Source organism: Podarcis cretensis, assembly GCF_951804945.1.
Source record: "Podarcis cretensis genome assembly, chromosome: 7".
Lineage (NCBI taxonomy): Eukaryota > Metazoa > Chordata > Lepidosauria > Squamata > Lacertidae > Podarcis > Podarcis cretensis.
The window spans coordinates 13,530,783-13,554,682 of record NC_137176.1 but is presented as its reverse complement, the minus strand read 5'-3'; the positions used below and the strand labels follow the sequence as shown (position 1 = coordinate 13,554,682).

General features: G+C 41.3%; 1 protein-coding gene across 7 annotated transcripts in view; it reads left to right on the top strand.

Moving 5' to 3' along the window:
• Window positions 1–23,900, top strand: part of CTNND2 (catenin delta 2) — a 528,002-nt gene that overhangs the window by 226,030 nt on the left and 278,072 nt on the right. For all 7 annotated transcript variants that reach the window (XM_079984908.1, XM_079984909.1, XM_079984910.1 and 4 more), the window contains 2 exons: window positions 19,692–19,726; window positions 22,072–22,188. In XM_079984908.1, the coding sequence (XP_079841034.1) occupies window positions 19,692–19,726; window positions 22,072–22,188 (152 nt within the window). The remainder of the gene's footprint in view (window positions 1–19,691; window positions 19,727–22,071; window positions 22,189–23,900) is intronic.

The window sequence follows — 23,900 nt, the reverse complement described above, 5'->3', positions numbered from 1 at the left end:
TACCAGTCACAGTTCTGACTTCACTCATTGGCTAAAAAACTCTTGACAGGCAACATCAGACAGGGCTGGCTCATTTCACACACACAAACGCAAACACACAAACATACACACACTTAAAATGATACCTGCACATTTTGCTTCATAACTTTCTTTCTGGGAGGGCTAGAGACTCACTAAAAAAAACAACCCCTTAGAGACTGATGCCCCGTCTGGCTGGGGACCTGGCATATGAGAACCCCTCTGTACCCACCTTTTGGCAACTCTAAAGGGGAAGGGGTGTGTGTGTGATGGGAAGCAAATGCATGTGTATCTGTACTTTTTAGCGTGTCTCTGATTGTGTGTACTTGTTAGTGTAGTCGTGTGACTGTATACTTGTATGAGAGCTTCTGTGCACATGTGTTTTGCAAGAAATTGAGGCGTAGGAACATGTTTGCAAATTAATGAGGTGAAAGAAAGAAGTAAATGGGAGGTGAAATTAGCAGAGAAGTAAATGAATGAAGGCAGGAGGGGGGATGATGGCATCATCACATTTCAAAACATGCATATTTTCAACTTAAAAGAGATCTGGAAGGGGTTTGAGATCATCTAACCTAAGGTCCTCAACAAGATCTTAGCACATGACTACATATATATTTAAGACATACTAACATATATTTTATAGGGACACGGGTGGTGCTGTGGGTTAAACCACAGAGCCTAGGGGTTGCCGATCAGAAGGTCGGCGGTTCAAATCCCCGTGATGGGGTGAGCTCTCGTTGCTCGGTCCCAGCTCCTGCCAACCTAGCAGTTTGAAAGCATGTCAAAGTCATAGCTGTCAAGTGTTCCTTATTTGAAGGGACAGTCCCTTATTCCAGCGCCATGTCCCACTGCTGTCCCTTATTGATGGATGTCCCTTAAATGATGTCCCTTAAATTTCAAAGAAGCAGCTCCTCTCCCTCCCTCCCTCCCTGCCAGCCAGGGAGGAGGGAGGCTCCAACTGTGTTGCTTGGCTGTATTGCTCACCCAATAAGAAGTCTAAGAACGCTGGGGGGTGGAGCTTGCATGCCTTGTGTGTGGCTAGTTAATGCAAGCTGAGGGGGTTTTTGAATGCTGGATGCCATTTTGTTGCATGTGCTGCTGCAAACTTTGGTCCCTTATTTTGGCTGCTGGTCCCTTATTTTCAAGGCTGCTGGTCCCTTTTTTTCAAATCTGTAAGTTGACAGCTATGGTCAAAGTGCAAGTAGATAAATAGGTACCGCTCCGGCGGGAAGGTTAACGGCATTTCCGTGCGCTGCTCTGGTTCACCAGAAGCGGCTTAGTCATGCTAGCCACATGACCCGGAAGCTGTACGCCGGCTCCCTCGGCCAATAAAGCGAGATGAGCGCCGCAACCCCAGAGTCAGCCACAACTGGACCTAATGGTCAGGGGTCCCTTTACCTTTAACATACATTTTAGTCTTCTGCTCAACATTAGTTAAACGGAATTGGTCCTAGCTAAATATTTTAGGGATTTTTGAAGATACAGCATTCTGATGCTCTTTGCAGCTGGTCACCCTGATGACATTTATATCAGAATTGGTACTGGTGTTGGTTTTACTATGTAAGAATCTTAGTGGGTATCTTTTTCCTTTTCTCCAAATGTATCTAGCTGAATGGAAAATAGCTCTATAATCCTTGTTGACAACCTGTAAATTTCTAGCAAGGACTAATTCAAGGTTTATTTTCTCCCAATATATTCTCACCAGTAATAATCTCTAAAATCTAGGTGACCAATGAGAGCTTCTGTATTTGCCTGTTCAGCCACTGAGCTTTAGATTCCAGGGAGACAGGGATATCTTTGCTAATGAGCCAGCCAGAACCGATGTGACAAATCACATTTATATTTGGATTAATTCATGTTAGTGCATTGCATGATATCATGAAATAGATGGCTGCTCTTGATAACTACATACACACATTTGTATACTCCCCCCCCCCCAATCTCAAAGCTACTCAATATCATTGGATTCTAAGGTTTCAAATGACAGTATGTGTGGTGACAAAATGCAAAGAAATAGAGTACTTTTAATAGTTTGTGGAAGAGGGGATCCCAGCACATAGATCTTTTACTTCACTCGTTCATGATGGGCTCCACCTGTCAAAATAACTGTGCAGGGACCTCATCCTCCCTTCTGTCAAAGGACAATTGCATATTCCACATTGAAAAATCACTATATCCAGAAATAGGTTTCTTGCAGAGAAACAGTATTAGATAAGGAGGCACATCTGCCAAACCTCAGTTGCTAAAACCTTAGAGCTGACTGAAACCAATCAAGTGTCAAAATAATCCATCTTTGGTATACAGAGTTCACCTTTAAATCTTTGTGATCATGAGGCCAGTTCTATGAAATAAAACAAAAAGCCTGTTAGCAGTGGGTTTTTAAAAAACACTTCCATGCTTGCAGTGAAAAATTGAAGACTGATTTAATACTACTGCACAGAGGTATCTTCCAATTACAGTAACTACTTATCTTTATTGTTTCAACTCAGGAGTAATTAATGTTCTTAATTCCTCAAGATCTATATTTTTAATACAGCCCTTTTAAACCTTCTTGATCTTAATTGTTTCCTATTCCCCAATTCTTTGAGCTCTAGTAAATCTCAGAGGCAGCCTTTCCTAAGATCTTTTCACTTGTGAAGAGAAAATACTGGAGAATTACAATGTTTTTGAAATATCTTTTTAGTCAAAAACAATATATGCTGAGGCACTGAATGTTCTTCAGATATCTTCTTTAATGTATTTTTAATCTCCTGTTGGAAGCCGCCCAGAGTGGCTGGGGAAACCCAGCCATATGTGCTGTGTATAAGTCATAAAATGTTGTTGTTATCCAGACTGACACTGTTTTTCCCCATTTGCCTATAACCATCCATGCCCTTATAGTTTCCCAAGTTATTTCCCCCTTTCCCAACATGCTTAACACACACACACACACACACACACACACACAGAGAGAGAGAGAGAGAGAGAGAGAGAGACTTGTTTTTCTTTTACTGGCTATAACAAAAATTATAAAACTGTTCCCTCTAGCTCCCACCCTGGCAAGTTGGTGTGATCTGCATTTCCCTTCTCTAGGAGCATTGACTCAGTACCCATTACCAAGCAGCTTTAGCTATAAACAAGCCTAGGGATATGGTTGTTCCCTCTACGTGAAGCAGCACAGTAGTGTTCCTATAACAATATTATGGGATTCTTTTCTTCATTTACCTGCACTAAAAGCTGCTATGAATGACTTCTATTCTACTTGCAGAATCAGAGCTAGCCAAAGCAAAGAGCAGTTTAGAAATATTGGGTCTTTATGAGTAATAATTCCTGTTCAGACAAAATGGGAACAATATGCACCCAATCTGAAGCCATGCCTTGGTTTCCGAATGTTTTGGAAGTCGAACGGACTTCCAGAATGGATTCCGTTCAACTTCTGAGGTATGACTATACAGTGGTACCTCTGGTTACGTACTTAATTCATTCCGGAGGTCCGTTCTTAACCTGAAACTGTTCTTAACCTGAGGTACCACTTTAGCTAATGGGGCCTCCTGCTGCCGCCGGTGCGCGATTTCTGTTCTCAACCTGAAGCAAAGTTCTTAACCCGAGGTACTATTTCTGGGTTAGCGGAGTCTGTAACCTGAAGCGTATGTGACCTGAAGCATATGTAACCCGAGGTATCACTGTACAAGAAAAAGTGACAGAGCAACATGTGGCTTTGCAGGATTACTGACCCAGCTTGGTGCACTTTAACAATGCAGTTGGACTCAGAGAGAGATAAAATCACTGTGATGTTATTTGACCCCAGCACAGACTGGTTGCACACCTGTAGTGTTCATTTTTCAGGACTGTAAGCTTATTGTTTCCAACCAAAGGACATGACAAATCTGCAGCAACAGTATCAACAAAACATTACAGAATATAGTACAAGGGTGAGGGAAAGCATTTTGACAAGATGCTTTCTAGAGTTGGTTATCACCCAATTCAATAAATCACAATGCAGGAAAAGCTCAATTGTCATAGTAGCAATTTTTTAAATATACTTTAACTTTGCGCACACTACTCGTATCTGAATTGTTGGCCACCTGTACAAAGAAGGGCTGCTGTAGTCCTGGGTATGCTCTGTTTCTTAAGTAGTTGAGAAGTGCTTTGCCAGATCAAACCAGACTCCACTTTTCAAGATGCTTGAATTCATAGACAAATTCAACAGAAACAGATCAACACTCCATTGGTGAACCAAGGTCAGCATCCTACCAATACCTGTTTAGCTAGCTAGAGCACTGCCTTCCTTTTACCTTCCTGGAACAACTTGCTTCTTTTGATCTATAGAGCCACACAGTTTTGATTCTGCTTGCTCTGCAGTTTATTGTATTACATTCATCATATTTTTTTTTATTTTACTCTTCCTCTAAGGATCCCAAGCCAATGTATATAGGACTAACTCATTTACTCTTTGTAATACTAAGAGAAAATATAGCTGAGTCCTCCATTTGCAACTTCATTTGTAGCTGAGAAGTTGGGGGTACTTTTGTAATTTAAGGAGGGGAAGCATATAAGGGCAAAGGGCTCACTTGCAATAGGCATTATTCCTACTTCAAACTGGGAAAACTTAGTTGGCTACAACCGAGCAATAAAAAAATGACTGATGTGATGCCATTTTAAGAAAATGCTTGGACTCTGCAGGTTCCAAATTTGAGTCAAAAGGTTTAAACAACAGCTCAGCTTTAAGAGACAATGATTTGCCCACAACCACCAAGGAAGCTTCATAGCTGAGTGGAACTGTGGTCCAGTTCCAACTGCCCATTACATTAAAAGAGAAATTGGGAGTAGTGTGAGGTAGGCAGAAGAACAATCAAGCTAGGCTATGGCTTTGAAAGGTCTCAGTGTAACCTAGTAGCTTTTATCCCCAGAAGGGAATCTTTTGGTCAGTGAAGAGTGTCACGGGTGGGACTTACTGGACATGAATTCCTTGTAGCGTTCATGCATAGATGCATTCCTGCTGAAACTGATTTGCCAAGTATCTGGGGAATGATCAGATTTCAGCTCTTCGAAGCTCCCTTAGGAGTTGACAAAGAGATTCCAGCTTGAAGTATAGCATTCATCACCATTTAAAAACATTTGCAGAGTGAAGAAGAATTGTCGACCATCTGTTGTATAATGCTTCTTGTAAAGTGTCTACTATAATTATTTGTATCTTTGGAATATCATTTCATAGATGTTTTATCTGCCTAAAAATAAGGATGGATTTGAATTTCATCTTTTGCATGACAGTAAGACTCATACATTATACACAGAATAAATTTTGAGCAGAAATGAACCCAACGTCTAAACAATTGATTTAGGTGTGATTTTGGGGGTGGGTCAGTTTCTGATACTCTTGTGTCGGGAATGTTATTAGCGCTAATAATTCCTCTTCATAAATTTCTTCAAGACTTTTGAGCAGCATGCAGCAATAGACTGTTCATGTTAAACCACCATTAACTATGGTTTAAAATAACATGCAAACACTGGGTTAATCCAGCAGCATCTCCTTTGTGCTGGAGAAAGTGTAGTGAACTTAGAATAAGTGTGGCATATATGGTGGGAACGTAAGTTCAGCAGCCTTTGTGGAAATAAGTCTCTTCAGTTCTATTTTTATAGAAAAAAGAGGTGATGGAGCTCACCATGAACACCTCCCTTGTTCTCTTAGAATGGCAATGAAGAAGGTGTCAGAACTGAGTTCCTGCGAGGTCTCCCTGAAAACAAGGACCGAGTCTCATCAAAACACCAAAGAGCCCAGTGTACAGCAGAACTTGGTTTACTGTCTATTTTTCATGAAAAACAAAAAGATTAGTATGAAGAATTGATGACATTCTTTACTCATAGCAGCAAAGCTTAAAACTGGAGGGGGGGGGAGAGAGAATCTGGACCAGCATTCGAAACTCCCATTGTTCTAGGCGCATTTTGCAAAAGGGAATTTCATAAATGCGAGCAGTTTCTGAGCTCTGGGCACAGTACTGCACCTAAGATTTCAGATGAAAACTGCCACTGCTGGCCCTGAGGGTGTGGGAAGAGAAATTCCTCCCCACTCAACTTCCAAGAGATCACTGCAGCATCAGGCAAGCTCATAGATGGCCTTACAGAAAGGCAGCGTTTCGCTCTCGGCAGCCTCGAAAAATGTACATAAGATCTTAGCTGCAGTTCATTCATTTTCAGCTTTGTATTCTTGTTATTAAAAAGTGCACCTAGACATTCCGTTGTTGCTCCCATAACCTAGGTTTAAGGTGCTGTTCAGATCCTAGCTTTCATATCTCTGTTTCTAACACTGGTCTGGACAATCTACATCTATCCCCATGGATGCAAAAAGTATGGACAGTAATATCAGTGGAAAAGCTTACTAAACACTGAAAGCTCTGAGCGGTGCTCTTTGCCTTGCCCCCTCCCCACCCCACCCCCAAAAAACACTTCTTCGTTAAATCATTCTTCTCTTTGTTGTTACTAAGGATGGGTGAATCTGTCAATTTTGGTTTCCTATAAAACAAAACAAAACCATAACTTGGAAACAGAGATCGAGACAAACAACAATGGTTAATATATACTCTATAAACAGAGCAGAAATACATGGTTGTGGGTTCTATTACTCCCTTAATCAAAGTATTTAATATGCTGTAGATACACTGGAACCAATATGCAAGGAACAATCAGGAATGAAGTATCAATGCCCCTGGTATTGACAAAGTGGTGCAAATTTGCTTTAGTCTGACATGAGCTAATTATATCATAAAATAGCCTCATTTGTGTCAATAGAGGGTTACTAGTTTTGGTCTAAGCAATTATATTTATAATGCTTATTTTGGACATTATACATTTTAAATACAGCACATCATCCCATGTTTATAGACGAATTAGGTGGCTGGCAAGGCGAATCTTTGAAGTTAGAGCTTTAATGGTTTCTGCAAAATACCACATACTGCTCGATGTGTGGAATGCATTTTCTCTTTACAACACAAGCCTGATAAATGTTGGCTTGGACCTGTCATCGTGTTCTGAACAAGTCTTTTCATTAAGTGGTTATTCATGTAAGTGGACTGTACTAAACCTAAAAAAGATTAAGCTGCAATTGCAGTGACAGATGTGGGTCCATCAGTCCATTTTTATAAAGATCAGAGTGCGGCCTACGAAGGATCTGTTAGGAAGGCGGGCATGAGCAGCAGAGTAGGAGGCTCATGAAGAAGCTGAGATGGAATCCTAAAGAGGCAGAAAGTGATGCTGTAAAGCCATTACAGAAAATACTTCTCTAACACTTTTGAAGAATGTGTGGGAAAGGGACTATTGCACATTTGAACTCACGAAGCCGGATTTTATTGTCACCGATGTTTCCCAAGATTTATTGTGATGTAACTGAGAGAAAAATAAGGTCACTTAACCATCACCCTCTGGTCAACTCATTTTCTTGTTGTTGTTGTTTAGTCGTGTCCGACTCCTCGTGACCCCATGGACCAGAGCATGCCAGGCACTCCTGTATTCCACTGCCTCCTACAGTTTGGTCAAACTCATGCTGGTAGCTTCAAGAACACTGTCCAACCATCTGGTCCTCTGTCGTCCCCTTCTCCTTGTGCCCTCCATCTTTCCCAACATCAGGGTCTTTTCCAGGGAGTCTGCTCTTCTCATGAGGTGGCCAAAGTATTGGAGCCTCAGCTTCACAATCTGTCCTTCCAGTGAGCACTCAGGGCTGATTACCTTAAGAATGGATAGGTTTGATCTTCTGGCAGTCCATGGGACTCTCAAGAGTCTCCTCCAGCACCATAATTCAAAAGCATCAATTCTTCGGCGATCAGCCTTCTTTATGGTCCAGCTCTCACTTCCATACATCACTACTGGGAAAACCATAGCTTTTACTATACGGACCTTTGTTGGCAAGGTGATGTCTCTGCTTTTTAAGATGCTGTCTAGGTTTGTCATTGCTTTTCTCCCAGAAGCAGGCATCTTTTAATTTTGTGACTGCTGTCACCATCTGCATTGATCATGGAGCCCAAGAAAATAAAATCTCCCACTGCCTCAATTTCTTCCCCTTCTATTTGCCAGGAGATGATGGGACCAGTGGCCATATTAGGTCACTTAACCATCACCCTCTGGCCAACTCATTTTCTTACACTAATCTATAACCAGCTATAGGCATAAATTGTTATAACAACAACAACAGCAGCAAAGACACTGTCTCAGTTACTGAATACTGTATAGGCTAAATAGGTCAAATTAAATAATGAGGTTTTTTTAGACTGAATATTTGGGAAGATAACATGCCTTTATTCAATGTAAATGTATGATAAATTACAATAACACCACTCCTAGTACCTGGCCCATGCTTATGGCCCAATATAAAGGGTTTCCGCTGCAGCACAGATATGAACAGGTGAAGTATTTTATTTTTAATCCTGACATAAAATTCAATAACAATATGCAAATAATTTAAGATTTACCTTAATGAATCATAGAACTATTGCTTTATGCATGTGAAATGCCCAGAATAATTAAAATGTGCTATATATACACTATTACAGTATTTGCTATGTAGAATCATCATATTTGAATTGAAATGCTATATAAATATTTGAATTACCAACTGATGTGTTAATTGAACAAGTAGGGTTGTTGTTTTTAACTGCTAAGATGCTTAACCCTACCAATTTCTGTTTTTCTTTTACACTCCTCTTGGAGCGTGGGTTGCTCATTCCCAAATCCTGTTTCATGACCACTGAGTTTTGTAAATAGGGCTGTGCAATAAACTGCCATATCATTGAATTTATGTTCTTATCTCTACTGTATAGAGTTGTGACATGAAAGTATAACATGTTGTTGTGCTCTGATAAGACAACTGGGGCTCTGCAACAGACTAGTACAATGCAAAATGCATTCCAACCACTCCATTCCCTGTTTCCCCCCCTCCATTGTGGTGTGAGTTTGTTTGTTTGTTTGTTTGTTTGTTTGTTTGTTTGTTTATGGGATCGGGGAGGGCTGGACCCAATCGTTGTGCCTAAACCAAGATACCTTGAAATCCTACATTTCTCCGCTGATTTCTATGGGTACTTCTCACCTTCTGAATATGAGGGAATTGAAAAGGGATGCACAGAAACCTGTAGTGTCAAAAACCTCATGAGAAATGACATAATCTGTTCATGCTAAGAAAAAATATGCAGGAATAGATGTTTTACAAATAAGTTAGTGACAAAGAAAGATAAATTAAGCAGTAAGACAATGGAAGGCTCATTTATTCAGCACTATTGTGCAACCCCCATGACTTACTTAACAATTTAGCTATGTTGATTTTCCTGATGAATCACTGTACATAGTTACAAGACATTAACATCACCATAATTAAAAAGTGCACTTCTTTAACTATGTCAGAACGTCACTTGAGTATACTCCCTATTGTCACATTCTGTTTGTAATTTACAAGACAGTTTGCAGTGCCAACACACAGGCTAGAATTAAATATAATGCCATCAGTATAGATTTAGACAGAAAAACTTTTTTTAGTACTCACATTAACTGTTGGTGATAAAGACTTATGATAGCTTTACCTGATGCACTGGGTTGTGTGAAAGCAACAGCAGTTAATTTAACATGCCTAATAAGCTACATATTAAGCACATTGCAGTTGATGCACTGGTTACACGTTCATAGTTTTTGGCAATTCTTAATATATTAGGTGTTCCTCACCATTTTGATTTCCTTCAGATTATTACAATGGTCAAATTAATTAACTAGCAATACTACAATTGTATTTAGCAAGCGTGTTCTGCCACCATGTGTACTTTTTCTTGCTATTCTAGCCTCATATGTGACTGTTAGATGGTATACACACCATACATTTAAAGCACATTGAAAGTACATGACCCCCCCAAAGAATCATGGGAGCTATAGCTTGCCCCTCATACAGAGCTATAACTCCCAGCACCCTTACAGTTTGTTTTCTAATGTAGACAAAGCTGTGCTGAATTCAGACAGAAGTGTGAATCAGTGAAAAGTATGTTTTTTGTTAAATGTTAGGATTATAACTCAAACCACTGTCCAAGTATAGCTCAGACAAATATGTCTCTAGTAGCCAAAACAGCAAAGACTTCTATGGCACTCGCAGCTACTACACAAGTTTCTAATGTGGGGGAGGCATTTTATTCAAGATTATCTGATCAAATCCCTGTAAGAAACATGGTGTGAGGGACCATTTAAAAATAATAGGATTTGCTTTCTTTCAAAAGGATGCTTGAAAGGTTAAAACCAATGGGCAGATCATGGCAGGTAGAGCAAATTAACTTTCAATCCATGATGACCTTGAGGGAGCACAAACGGATACCAAATAAAAAGAAAATATACTTATTGATTAATAACAAACTTTAGCTGTGATCAATATTTATATCCCTCACTCAACAGCTGACTCAGATCTCTTTCCTTATTGGGATTCATTAGAAATCCCGTTGAGTGATAAAAATACACTGAGTTTGAAATAAGAGTATCAGGAGTCTTAAATGCTACAGTAAGTAATTTGAGTGGTCTCTTTAGTGGTGATTACTGATTCTGATGTGCAAGATTATTGGGATGGCTCCCCAGTGAATACCCTAGGAAAAATCTCTGTAGATTTTAATGATGAAACAAAATGTTACCATTCTGTCTGAATGAACCAGGAGTTGTATTCTGAAAGCTTATACCCTCGTTTTTATCACAGTGGAAGAACAGTGAATGGTTTTAATTTGGAGGACTCAAGATTTAGACTAAGAAGTGATTCCAGGCATCTGCTTCCCAACCAGTAGTTTCCATGTGAGCCTGGGAGTGAACCAAAAATGAACTCTCCAAAGAGCTATCTGTTACCACAATGTGTTGGAAATATCAATACCCTTTGGCTATCCCATTGGCCATTGTCAATCCCTGCAAAGAGGTTAGGGGTGAATTGGGTGATATTCAACTAACTTTTACTCAGAGTAGACGTAATTAATTTCAGTGGGTCTCCTCTGTGTAAAATGTGGTTGAACACCACACACGATTGTTCGTTTTTGGCTCCCACCACCACACACAAACACTATTCTCACGCTGTACCAAAAGCTGGTGTTTGTGCTCATCTTTTATGAACTTTTTGTCCAATTATTTATGGCAAGTAACCATCACTTTCATGCAAACCTGCGCATCACTGTTCTTCAGAGATAGAGCCGTGTGGTCAATTGCCATAGCACTGCCCTGGGATTAAGTAGCAGCCACGCTGATGAGTTGGCCTCAGAATACAGATTCAAAATTCTCCTGGCTCACCCACAAAATGACCTGTTCAATGAGGCGGCGTTAGGAGAGGATAGAATTGGGTCACACATCTTCCGGGCCATGCTCCTGCGCATCACATGACCCTCACGAGAGCACGGCACCCAAAAATGGGCAATTTGGGGCACCGGGATCTCGCACATTTTTGGGTGCCATGTTCTTGCATTAGACCATGTCCCCTCCAAAAAAACAACAACCAGGGTGTACCAGACAGTTGATGAGTATGTGTCACAGACCCCCTGGCTAGGTTACGCAGACCCCCTCTGGTCCACGGACTATCAGTTAAGAGCTACTGTTCTACTCCAATACTGGATCACACAGCATATTCTTCTGGTTCCCTTCTTTCAGGGAGAGAGAAATAGTTTCTCAAACTGCAGATCCCTGTTCCACATGGCAAGCCTTTTTGGAAACTAAATAGTTGAAAAAAAGAAAACAGACTGTGTTAAGGCATGTAGTTCTGTTGTTCAAAAGGGAGGTGGGCACAAAAGTCCCACTGGGCGCTCTCAAGCCCTTGGGCATGCCTAAAGTAGCTCTTTGGATCCCAGCCCACAGGTCATATAATATAATACATACCACTTTAGCAAAGCATTGAAAAGGCATTCTTTCTGTGCCATAAAATCCAACACATAACAGTGAACATGGTTGAAGGTTGTTTAGGTACAGATAACTGACCTAAACATTTTTGCAGCTCAGACTGTTGTGAAACAGAAAATGTTGTGAAATAGAAAATGCACTACAAACATTTTATTACTAATTTCTAGCAAGCTCTAGCTTGAATTAATTGTTGATCTTTCCTACTAGTGGCAGCACATTTACACGGCAAGGTAGGGTGGTGAGAAAGAACTTATCCGGTGCCTTATTCATGCCTGTTACAGTTCTAATTTATGATTACTGTGTTATTAGTACATGATCATGATTGTGCCAAAGCTGGTTATGCTTATTGTATCTCTTTCACAAGCAGTGGCAATGGAGGCTCTTATGAAATCACAGGTGTTGAAGCAAAGCCACTACCTCCAGTTTCCCAAATGCAACAATAATGTGGTGTACCAAGGGGAATAGCAGCAGGATTAGAACCCCATGCATCTCGCTCCAGAGAGCAACAGCCTAACCACACAGTCTCAGTGACACTCCTTTGCTGCTGCTGCTGCTGCTGCTGCTTCTTCTTCTTCTTCTTCTTCTTCTTCTTCTTCTTCTTCTTCTTCTTCTTCTTCTTCTTCTTCTTCTTCTTCTTCCCCTGCCCGTAGCAGATGTTCAGCTACAGTACCAATTATCAAGATATGATAATATAATAATATTACACAACACAAGACAGAAGGGGGGAAAGCCATAACTCAGGAATAAAGGATTCACTTCTCATGCAAAAGGTTCCAGGTACAATCATCTGCATCTCCAAGATATTCATCAGAAAACCTGGAGAGTTGCTGTCTGTGCAGACAGTCCTGAGGTCTGTGAACCAATGGGCTTGCATAACATGACAAAGCTTCCTAGGTAGGCACTGTATACATAGATATTTTAACTTTCAAACAAGACTTGAAGCAATAATATAGTTAACCTTGAAAGTTCAGATAGCACCCTCTTTCTCCATGACATGTTCTGCCTTGCTTCTCCATATTATGCATCTTGTCTGGCTGTAATAGAGCTGCCTGTACATCTGTTTTGCAATCCTTGCTCGGTTCCAAACAGTGTGATTCATCTTTTATTTTGGTTACCTGAATACGAGCTAAGATGGGTATGTTAATGGCAGATGGCAAAATTTGGTGTACTGTTACATTCCTGTTCATAAGACTAATATGCATCAGTTATGGCCAAAACCACTCCATAGCAGTGATTCCCAAACTGTGTTGTGGGGCACACAAGCTTGCTGTGGGAGGAACTGAAGTGAGCCTTGGAAAATTAAGTTGTCATACTGGATACACCCACCACGTTGTGCCCACAAAGCAGGGAGATCCTGCAAGCATTGATACAGCCTGTGCTACAACTGGCAGATCCAAGGGGATTCCAGGAGCTTCACTACTGCTCAGAAAGCCCTGAGTCATAATTGACTAGGTGAAGGGGAGACAAAATTCTGGTAGACAATATTAATTGGACTATCATAAAGTTTCAAGGGCAGTGCTTGCCTGTCTGCCTATTCTGGGAACCGACAAAGAAAATGTATAAATGTAAAGTGTGCCTTCGGTTTGGGGCCAGAAAAAAAGCTGGGCTCCAAAACTTAAAGGTGAAACAATATATCATTTTTTTACATCATACTATATAGTGGACTCAGCCATACAGCTGCAAATAAAACATTTTAAGTGTGTTGTAAAGTGCATTATACAAATTTGACACTAGATGGCGATGGTGAGCTATGGCAAATGCAATATATTTTTCAAAACTTTTAAAAAATAAAATAAAATAAAATTCCACAACGTTTTTTATATGTGTGTAGATTCCACCAGGGTCTATATTGCTTTGGTATGCACATCCCAGTTCTTTGAGCTGTGCGAGAAGTTCCACGGTCAGCACTTATCCAGCACTGGTTCTCTTTCGAAGAAGCAATGACTGAAAACTTAATGCATTTCTGTAATATAGCAATATTTTAAATATCCTCCCACAGCAGCATTCCTTTCCGCAACAGATGCCCAGAGAGAGGCACACCTACACCCCCAGATTACAAAGTTCAAAGCTCAGCTTCGGTCCTCTCTGCCACTTTCGACATCTCCCTCCCCCCACATGTCATATTTTCAAAAACACATGCCTCTGCCTCTTTAGCACACCCCAGAGTGGTCTTTATATCAAGAAACAATCTTCTAATAATTTGCTCCAATTGAAAAAATATATCCCCTGACTGCATAGGGCTATTAACATTCTTTTGACTCTGGCCAGGTATTGTTTGAAGGCAGGGATGAGGCACCTTTTTCAAACCATGGGCCACATTTCTTTTTGGGCAGCCTTCTGGGAGCCACAAGCTTATTGGCAAAACCTATTTGGTGTTTCGCAACTTTCTGACTAGTTGCAGGACCTTAGTCAGACCTAGAAGGGTACGTGCAGAATCCACAGAAGCAATTGGCAGCTTGGTTGCAGACAGGATAGACGAAGCAGGAACCAGGAACTTGTAGTTAGGTCAAAACAAAATAAAAAAATAAAAATAAATAAATAAATAAATTTAAAAAAATTTCCTTCCAGTAGCACCTTAAAGACCAACTAAGTTAGTTCTTGGTATGAGCTTTCGTGTGCATGCACACTTCTTCAGATACACTGAAACAGAAGTCACCAGACCCTTCTATATAGTGAGAAGGTGGGGAGGGGTATTACTCAGAAGGGTGGTGGGAATGGGTGATTGGCAGATAGCTGTGATGAGCCTGTTGACGACTCTTAACGACTGCAATAGGTCTTACAGGAAAAAGCAAGGGGTGAGAAGGTGAAAAATGGCTTTGTCATGTATAATGAGATAAGAATCCAATGTCTTTGTTCAGACCAGGTCTCTCCATGGTTTTAAGTTTGGTAATGAGTTGCAATTCAGCAGCTTCTCTTTCCAGTCTATTTCTGAAATTCCTTTGTAATAGAACAGCTACTTTGAGATCTTGTATAGAATGTCCTGGGAGATTGAAGTGTTCTCCTACTGGTTTCTCTGTCTTGTGATTCCTGATGTCAGATTTATGTCCGTTTATTCTTTGGCGTAAGGTTTGGCCTGTTTGTCCAATATAGAGAGCTGAAGGACACTGTTGGCATTTGATGGCATACACAATGTTAGACGATGAGCAATTAAATAGTCCCGAGATGGTATGTGTGATGTTGTTGGGGCCAGTAATGGTGTTGTCCGGGTGTATGTGGCAGCAAAGTTGGCATCTGGGTTTATTGCAGGCTCTGGTGCCAGTGTCCGTGTTAAGTCTGGTTGTAGTATTATTGTGGGTTAGGAGTTGTTTAAGATTGGGTGGCTGTTTGTAGGCAATGAAAGGTCTTCCTCCCAGAGCTTGAGAAAGAGAATTGTCATTGTCCAGGAGAGGTTGTAGATCTCTGATGATGCGTTGTACTGTTTTAACTTGGGAGCTGTATGTGATGACTAGAGGTGTTCTGTTATTTTCTTTTTTGGGTCTGTCTTGCAGCAAGTTCTCTCTGGGTATCAGTCTGGCTCTGTTGATCTGTTGTCTAACTTCATCTGCTGGGTATTTTAGTTCTAAAAAGGTTTGCTGTAGATCTCTTAGGTTTGAGTCTCTGTCTGTAGAATTGGAACAGATGCGGCTGTAACGTAGTGCCTGGCTATATACAATGGACTGTTTGGTATGTTTGGGATGGTAGCTAGAGGCATGTAGATATGTTTGTCGGTCAGTTGGTTTACGGTATAAGATGGTGTCTATGCGCCCATCCTGTATTTTTATAGTAGTGCCCAAAAAATGTATTTCTTGCATAGATTGATTCATTGTTAGGTTGATTGTGGAGTGAAAATCATTGAATTTCTGGTGGAAGGTGTCCAGGGTCTGTTGACCATGTGTCCAGAAATTGTAATTGTAATTGTAGTTAGGTGTTTATTATATACAGTGGGCTATTTACAGGAACAGAACACAGATCTTTAGCTAGCTCTCTCTGACACAACTCACAAGTCCTACACTCACTGACACACAGAACTGTGAACCTCTGAACTCTGAACTAACACATTCCAGTTAGTAGGCCATTAATTATCACTCCCTTGAGAGAGCTTGACCAATCAGGGAGCTTTTTCCATACCTCTGTTATCACCAGGCAGACTTACTCCTTCAGATTGCCTTCTGGCTGTCTGCCAAACCTTAATTGACTCTGTGTGAGTAGCTGCACATACACAGATTCCCAACAAAGCTGGTGTTGGGTAGCACCGGGGATGAAAGTGGACAGAGCAACAAATGTGATTCCCACCGCCTACCCCTTTGTACAGTAGGTGTCAGGGGCTAGCAGGCCACTGTCAAGTGTGCACTGGGGGCAGACTCAGGGCAGTGGTTTATGAGGGCCTGTGCCAGCCTGACAGAGGCCTAAACCATAAACCATAATTATCATGGCTTGTGCACATGTGCTTCATGTCCTTTCTATGGGGGAGTAGAATTGTGGTCCCTAACTTTAAGAAATGCAGTATTCCTCCCTTATATGCAGCAGAAAGCAGTGGGAACTGGGATTTCGATTGGAATGACAGGAAGCTAGAAGGTGCTGTGGTACACAGGGCCACAAAATTTATCGCGGACATTTGGATAAGGGTAGACAAAGTGTGACAAAATGAAAACTAGCTTTTAATATAATATAGGAAGAAGTGTCTAGGAGCTATATTTAAGTATTATAGAGGAGGGTTTGGGAAATATTGGAGTACTAGATACATTAAGTGTTTTGTTATAGTTGAAGTTTTACTCAAGAATTCCGAATTCCAGGAGCCCCTTGGATGACACATTTATTTCACTCAAGTGAATCATATCATAATAGGCAATTTTTGTGGTGTTATTGGCCCTGTGAGGGAGGGATTGTGTATTTGGCAATATGGAGGCAAATAAAGAGCTCTTTCTTGTGGCGCTGACCTTCGGGAGCAGGGAAACTTTACTATGATGAAATAGGTAATCTCTCAAAAACAAAATTCCAGGAGAGGATTGGAACTGGGGATTAAACATCAGAACAAATATTCTGTGTTATGGAAGTTAAAAGCCCTCCAGAGAAGTTATTTGGATAGATTGAGGACAGTCAGCTGGAAAGTCATAGCTGGATTCACAAGGATACAAAACTTTGTTGACTGTTCTGAGGCGGCTGTATGTTACTTTTTCAGACCTAATTTTTATACTTTATCTAAGGCCTCATCTGTGGATTAAAAGATACAAATGTTACATGTCAGAGGGATTTCCTGTTGTTGTTAAATAGTTTGTGTATCGTAATTTTATTATATATTTATGCACATATTATTGCAATACTAATCTTTACCGAGGAAGTTATTACACTCAGGGGATTCGGGATAATTGTTTTTAATTACCCATCAAATATTTTAAAATGCAAGAGATATTGTCATGCTTCTCCATTTTTTGCTGCTGATGCTTAGGAACAGTTTGTGTCAGTTATTACCCTTTTTCTTTTTCTTTCCAGACATTGCTCACTAGTAGGGCAATGTCTGAGGGCCAAACTATGCTTGAGACTTAACAAGCTAACTTGGAGCGAGTCAGGGTCTGGGTTTTTCATTTTTGTTAGGTGGGTGGGATTTTCCTTGGCTCTGCAGCACATATTGAGGATAGATTTAATTCTTCTCCCCTGCAGCTGTGATACCAGTGAAAAACCCCTAACCTTTTGCTGCTATAAAGATTTAGGACAGAGGTAGGCAAACTAAGGCCCAGGGGCCGGATGCGGTCCAATCACCTTCTCAATCCGGCCCGCGGACGGTCCGGGAATCAGCGTGTTTTTACAAGAGTAGAATGTGTCCTTTTATTTAAAATGCATCTCTGGGTTATTTGTGGGGCATAGGAATTTGTTCATCCCCTCCCCCAAATATAGTCCGCCCCCCCCCACAAGGTCTGAGGACAGTAAACAGGCCCCTTGCTGAAAAAGTTTGTTGACCCCTGATTTAGAAAGAAAACTCCCAATGGCATCAAGATGGGCCTATATGTAATATCTAACTTTCCCTGTTGATTTCCAGTCAGAATGCTCCACTCTGTCTGCTCTTTTGTCACCCAGGGACACGACACCCACTTAACTCCCAGTTCTCTTGCCAGCCTCACCTCCATTCCCAGCACCCTCTTGAGTCTCTGGCACTCCCAGAGCCCACCCTTAGCCCATCCTCTCAGGATGAATGTGCCACTCAATCTGGTTCTCAGCCACGGCTGTTGCCTCCTCTGTCGCCTAGGTCACAGAAATGCCAGCTCAGGCACAAAAAGATAACTCAGGTCCAGTGATCCCGAAGGATTTCCCATTTGCTAACTCAGTCCCAATGGCAATCCTGCTTGGGACATTGAAGTTGGGCTTCCCTTGATTCCATATAATGGGACCCAAGAGAGCATGTTGCTATTTGGATCAACGTCTTAGCTTGCCTAGCCATACATGGCACCAATCGTGCCTTTGAACTCCATTTTGCCTCTGCACTGTACTGATTTGAGCATTGAAGTTTTGGGCAGAAAGTGTACTCCAAGTTCAAGTTCCTCATCCTTCCGTGAGAGCCAGGACACAGACAACCTGAGTTCTTGCTTAGTCGGCTGATGGGTTCTTATTCTCCTTTCTTATGGTTCTTTATGTTAAAACCAGACTTGTGCAGTGCAGTCCTTAAAAGAGAGGATGCCTTCATGAAAGTTCACCTTCCCAGGTGTGATGGTCCCGGGGGGGGGGTTACCGTGAGGCGTGTTCAAAGTCCGGTCCTTGGCCGAGGGTCTGGAGACTGTCCACCAAGGGGGAAGCTGGGTTCAAAGCAAAAAGCCGGGTGTGGTCGGGAACTCCGGAAAGACAGGTCTGGGTGCTGGCAGAAACAGGTTTCCAACATCGTTGCTCCTGCAACCTGGGACCGGGCTGACTGGCCTTTATCTTCTCTGAGGCCAGGGGTGGTCCTGGCCCACAGGTGACCCGCCTCTCCTGGCCTTAAGGCGAGCACTCCTCCTGAGAGAAACCAGTTCCCTCCGCTTCTCTGCCCTGAGCCTCTGCAGCTCAGAAGAAGCTGGAGGGTTACTGGACCCAGGGGGAGGCTCACCTTCCGCTGACATGGCTGGGAGAGGCGCACCTGTAGGCAATGGGTCCTCAATCACCTCTGGAGCCAGAGTGGATTCATCTGGTGTCTGCTCCTGAGGATCCGGCACAGGTGCAGGCGCTTCAGATTCAAGGCCCTGCCCCAGCTCAGCCGGCCCTGGAGGCGGGGACTCCTGTGCAGGCTGGGATTCCTCTGGTTCAGCCTCTGAATCAGACTCCCAGGCCATCACACCAGGCCATTCCAGTTATGCACGGGCAACTCTGTGTGCTAGTATTCACTAGTAACAAAGACAATTTATTTTTCATTATAGCAAAAGAGAGCATTCAAATATTCCTAATATTTTTGACAGCTGGGTACAATTGACGCTAGTATATGTTCTGAGAAACAGTGTGGTATTGCTCTCTTTGCCTAATTTTGGTTCTGGTCAAGTTTTTCTTAATATTAATCCAGTGGCTTGGATCCTAACTACCTTCTCTGTAGAGAGCATCTCCCCCTGGAAATCTGTTTCAGGGAATTGGGGGACTTTTAGAAATGGTTTCAGTATAGTGCAGAATAATGCCGATGGAGGGAGGAATGGTGGGTAATTTCTCATCTGAATGAAGAAGGTACAATATAGGGTCCTTGCCAGTTGGTTTCAAAATGAAAATAGCGTCAAGTGTGAGAGTTGTACTACTCAGTTTCAAACTCATATAATTAAAAATAGATTCTCCGAGACTTTTCTGAGTTCTAACACATATTTTTGTATGGTTTTTGTTTCGTTTCACTGCAGTTCAACTGAAGAACAGTTTCACTGGCAAACCCAAGGTAAATTATAATTTTGTAGAATGCTGTGTTGAACTTTTCTTTCTCGGAGAGTCACTATTTTCAGGTACTTTGCCCTGACTGTGCTTTGGTTATGGAAATACTGCAGCCAAGCTGCAAATATTTTATAATTGGGATAATGTTATACTTCTCCCGGACAGTATTTCCATAATCTTATAGAAACAGTATAAATTACTGCCGAACAAGTATGTCAGTTAATAACTTGGTATGTTTCTCTATTCCCAGAACATCAGTTACTCACAGAACCCTCTGAGTCATAAATCAAACCAAGTAGGAACTTAACAATTGTTTACTTCCCAACACCCACCCTGAACAGATTTTCATAAATCAAGCATGAAATGATTTGTTAAAATTAAAGTATTAAAAATATAAAAAAAAAATGACAAAGCAATTTTATACACATAATAAACTAACAATAAGAAAGATTAACATCTTAAAATAAAAAATATATATGAGTTTATCCATGAAGGTTACTGGCAACCTTCCTCAGCCTCTAGATCTTTTGGACTACAATACCCATCAGACCCAGGTAGCATGGCGAATGGTGTGGAATTATGGGAGTTGTAGTCCAAAACATCTGGAAGGCATCAGTTTAGGAAGTCTGTGTCCCTTAATGACAATAGACTGAACTACAGATCAGTATGACATTCTCCCAGTCTGTTGATTCTTCTTACGAACTTGTTCACCTATTTAGGCCACAAGACTTACATCCTGTTTTATGGCACTGAGAAACTTTCTGAGCTGTTGTTTATAGTTACCAAGGCACAGCTGGCGTCAATGGCACCCCAAAGGGGCCATCTTTTTCTTAATTCAAAAATTTAGTTCTCCCCCCCAAAAAAAAAACCAAAAAAAAAACCACACCTATTAGACTGTTCCCTGGCCCATTGCTATAATGGAAAAGACTGCAAATTAAGGATTCAGTATTTTCAATACGATTTTAAATTTGGAATGTACAGTCTCCCTAACTGACCAGAATTGTTTCATTGTTTATATTTACAGTGGTGCCTCGCAAGACGAAAAGAATCCGTTCAGCGATTCTCTTCGTCTAGCAGTGTTTTTGTCTTGCGAAGCAAGCCCATAGCGGATTAGCGCTATTAGCGGCTTATCAGCTTTTAGCGGCTTATCAGCTTAGCGGATAAGCAGATAAGCAGCTTAGCGGCTTAGAAAAAGGGGGAGGGAAAGGGGGGGAAAGTCGGAAAAACTCGCAAGGCATTTTGTCTTGCGAAGCAAGCCCATCGGGAAATTCATTTTGCGAAGCGCCTCCAAAATGGAAAACCCTTTCGTCTAGCGGGTTTTTCATCTTGCGAGGCATTCGTCTTGCGGGGCACCACTGTATTTATTTATTGGAGGAGCGATCCTATAGCAAGATCCACCACGATTAGCAGTTTAGGATCCTGCAGATCTCTGGCTGAACCATGAGGTCCCTGACACAACCATAACATAAACATTGGCTTAACTTCCTCATCCTTGGTGGAGCCAGAGATACGGTAGCCTATCTCCCCCATCCTGGCTCAGCTGAGACCCAGCTGGCTGAGAGACAAACACTGGGTGTCAAACACCACACCGAAGAACTCATTTATTGTCCAGCTGTTATATGTGAAAAAGTATATATGCAAAAGTGCAGTTTGGGGGAAAAAAGAGAAAGAAAATTATCATTTAGTTATTGCCTCTTGAGAAAGCAAATATTGAAATAAATGGAAGAGCAAAATATTATATGACACATAACATTCCCAGAGGAATGTTGGTCATCATCCAGCACGTAAACATTATTGGCATTAAGTTTGCCTCTTCACTAAAAATGTAACGGTAAAGGGCCCCTGGATGGTTAAGTCCAGTCAAAGGCAACTATGGGGTTGCGGTGCTCATCTCGTTTTCAGGCCAAGGGAGCCGGCGTTTGTCCACAGCTTTCGGGGTCATGTGACCAGCATGACTTAACCGCTTCTGGCGTAACAAAACACCGTGATGGAAAGCAGAGCGTACAGAAACACCGTTTACCTTCCTGCCACAGCAGTATCTATTTATCTACTTGCACTGCGTGCTTTCAAACTGCTAGGTTGGCAGGCACTGGGACAGAGGAACAGGAGCTCACCCTGTTGTGGGGATTCGAACCACTGACCTTCTGATCGACAAGCCCAAGAGGCTCAGTGGTTTCGACCACAGTGTCACTCGCGTCCCATTAGCCTCTTCAGTACTTGATTGTGGTCAACAGTGTAAAGATCATTGCAGACTAGCATTACAAATACCCAATAGTTTTTGCTTAATAAGCCTCCCTTCACTTTCCCTGTATTTTAGATTATTTAAATGTTTAAAACAATATTTTGTTACAGATGGTCAGAAGGATATAGAAGATGAGCTCACAACAGGTCTTGAACTTGTTGACTCCTGTATTAGATCTCTGCAAGAGTCTGGAATACTTGATCCACAGGACTATTCAACTACCGAAAGTAAGTTTCTAAAGAATGTTCCTTTCATTGTGTCCTACCCTAAATTAAAACCCAGTCTGCACAGAAGATGATATGCTTTTAGGATGAAAGGATACTGGGCCATTATGATGTTCTTATTTTATCTGTCATTTCTGAAAACCGGCAGTATTCAGTGAGCAATTGCCTTTCTCCTACCCCACTCTATGTGTGTGTGTGTGTGGATAACAATCTCCAAGCTGTTTTAGAGCTGCTTTCACAATACAGATGAAAACAGCATGGGGTTATTTTATGCGCAGGTAGCCTTTGGTAGAAATGTGGAGAGATGGGGAAAACATGTAATGTTTACTAACATCAAACATTTAGGAACCAGCTTCTGGTTTTAAAAAATATTTAGATGCTTGACATTTTACCTGCCTCAGAAAGTGAATTGGGCTTTCAGTATACCCTATATAGGGCTTCTAAACCTTTCTATCCCCAGGGCCCACATGAGGTGTCTGTGGCCTACCGGTCACAAAAGTGAGATATGGGGCAGAGCTAGTCACAAAATGGGGCAGTGTGAGGAGGCAGACTTTGGCATAATCACTGGGTGATGACTGACATCATTTTCCTAATTCATGTCTGCAAGTTGCACAATTATTTGCCACAACATTTTCCTTATGATCAGGGATCTGTAGCTGAGCTTTCCTCAAGCTAAATATAGACATTTGGAACTCACAAAGTAGATTAAGATATTCTGGTTTTCCACAGAATACTTTTTGTTTAAACATGGGGGTGGGGGAATTCTACATGTAAAGAATTGTCTTTGTATTTTTAATTGTAAGTTCAGGTATGTGTGGAATGTATATGTATAACTTAAAATGAAAATATATGTGTATGGCTTACATTTGACTTATAAAATGAGCAATTTAAAAATATCACTAACTCTTGAGATGATGTTTCTTAACTACATTTACTGCCCCATGGTAACTTACTTGAGGTTGACGCTGGTGTGCTAGGTGGTTTATTTCATCCATGTTCTTCCATTGCCCATGGTTTATCCAAACATAATCGCTCAAATTAGTGGCTAGGAAGAGATGTATTGTGCATTTTCAGCTCACCCTGTTCAGCACAGAACTTTTCCCTTTATGCAACAGGCTGTTGTGGTACAACTACTGCAGTAAAATGTTCAATCAGAAAGGAGATTTTTGCATATTAGCGGGTGCACATATTTGTGTAATACATGTTAGCTGATACACACCTTCTCGCTGAATGCAAACATTTCATTTTTACGTATATACAGAAACCCACCTGTGAAGTAGCTCTTAAAATATTGGGGTTTTTTCCCCCTGCCAATAAATTTAAAGTTTGAGGAATCTTATGGATAACAAAGGACTTTCTCTGGCTATTTGCATACACATGGTGAACTGATGATACAGGGAACAAGTTCTGGGGTTCAGCTCTTTCAAACTCTGCTTTAAAGTAAGAATTAAAGCCATCTTATGGGAATACATGATCCTCTAAAGCGATAGTTATTATAACAGATGCCTGGCATATTTGATTTTAATGAAAGGAATCAGCATATGTACAATACAAAACTTTATTAAGTCATTTCAACTCGCCTCTTCGTTTAATAGAGTGCTTTCAGCAGTTCCCCAGTGAATACACTCCAAAAACCATCTCTATTGTAGAATCTCTAACAAAGCAGATGTTTGCGTCTGAAAAAGCATTTGGTCTTGATTTTTATTATGTTTTTC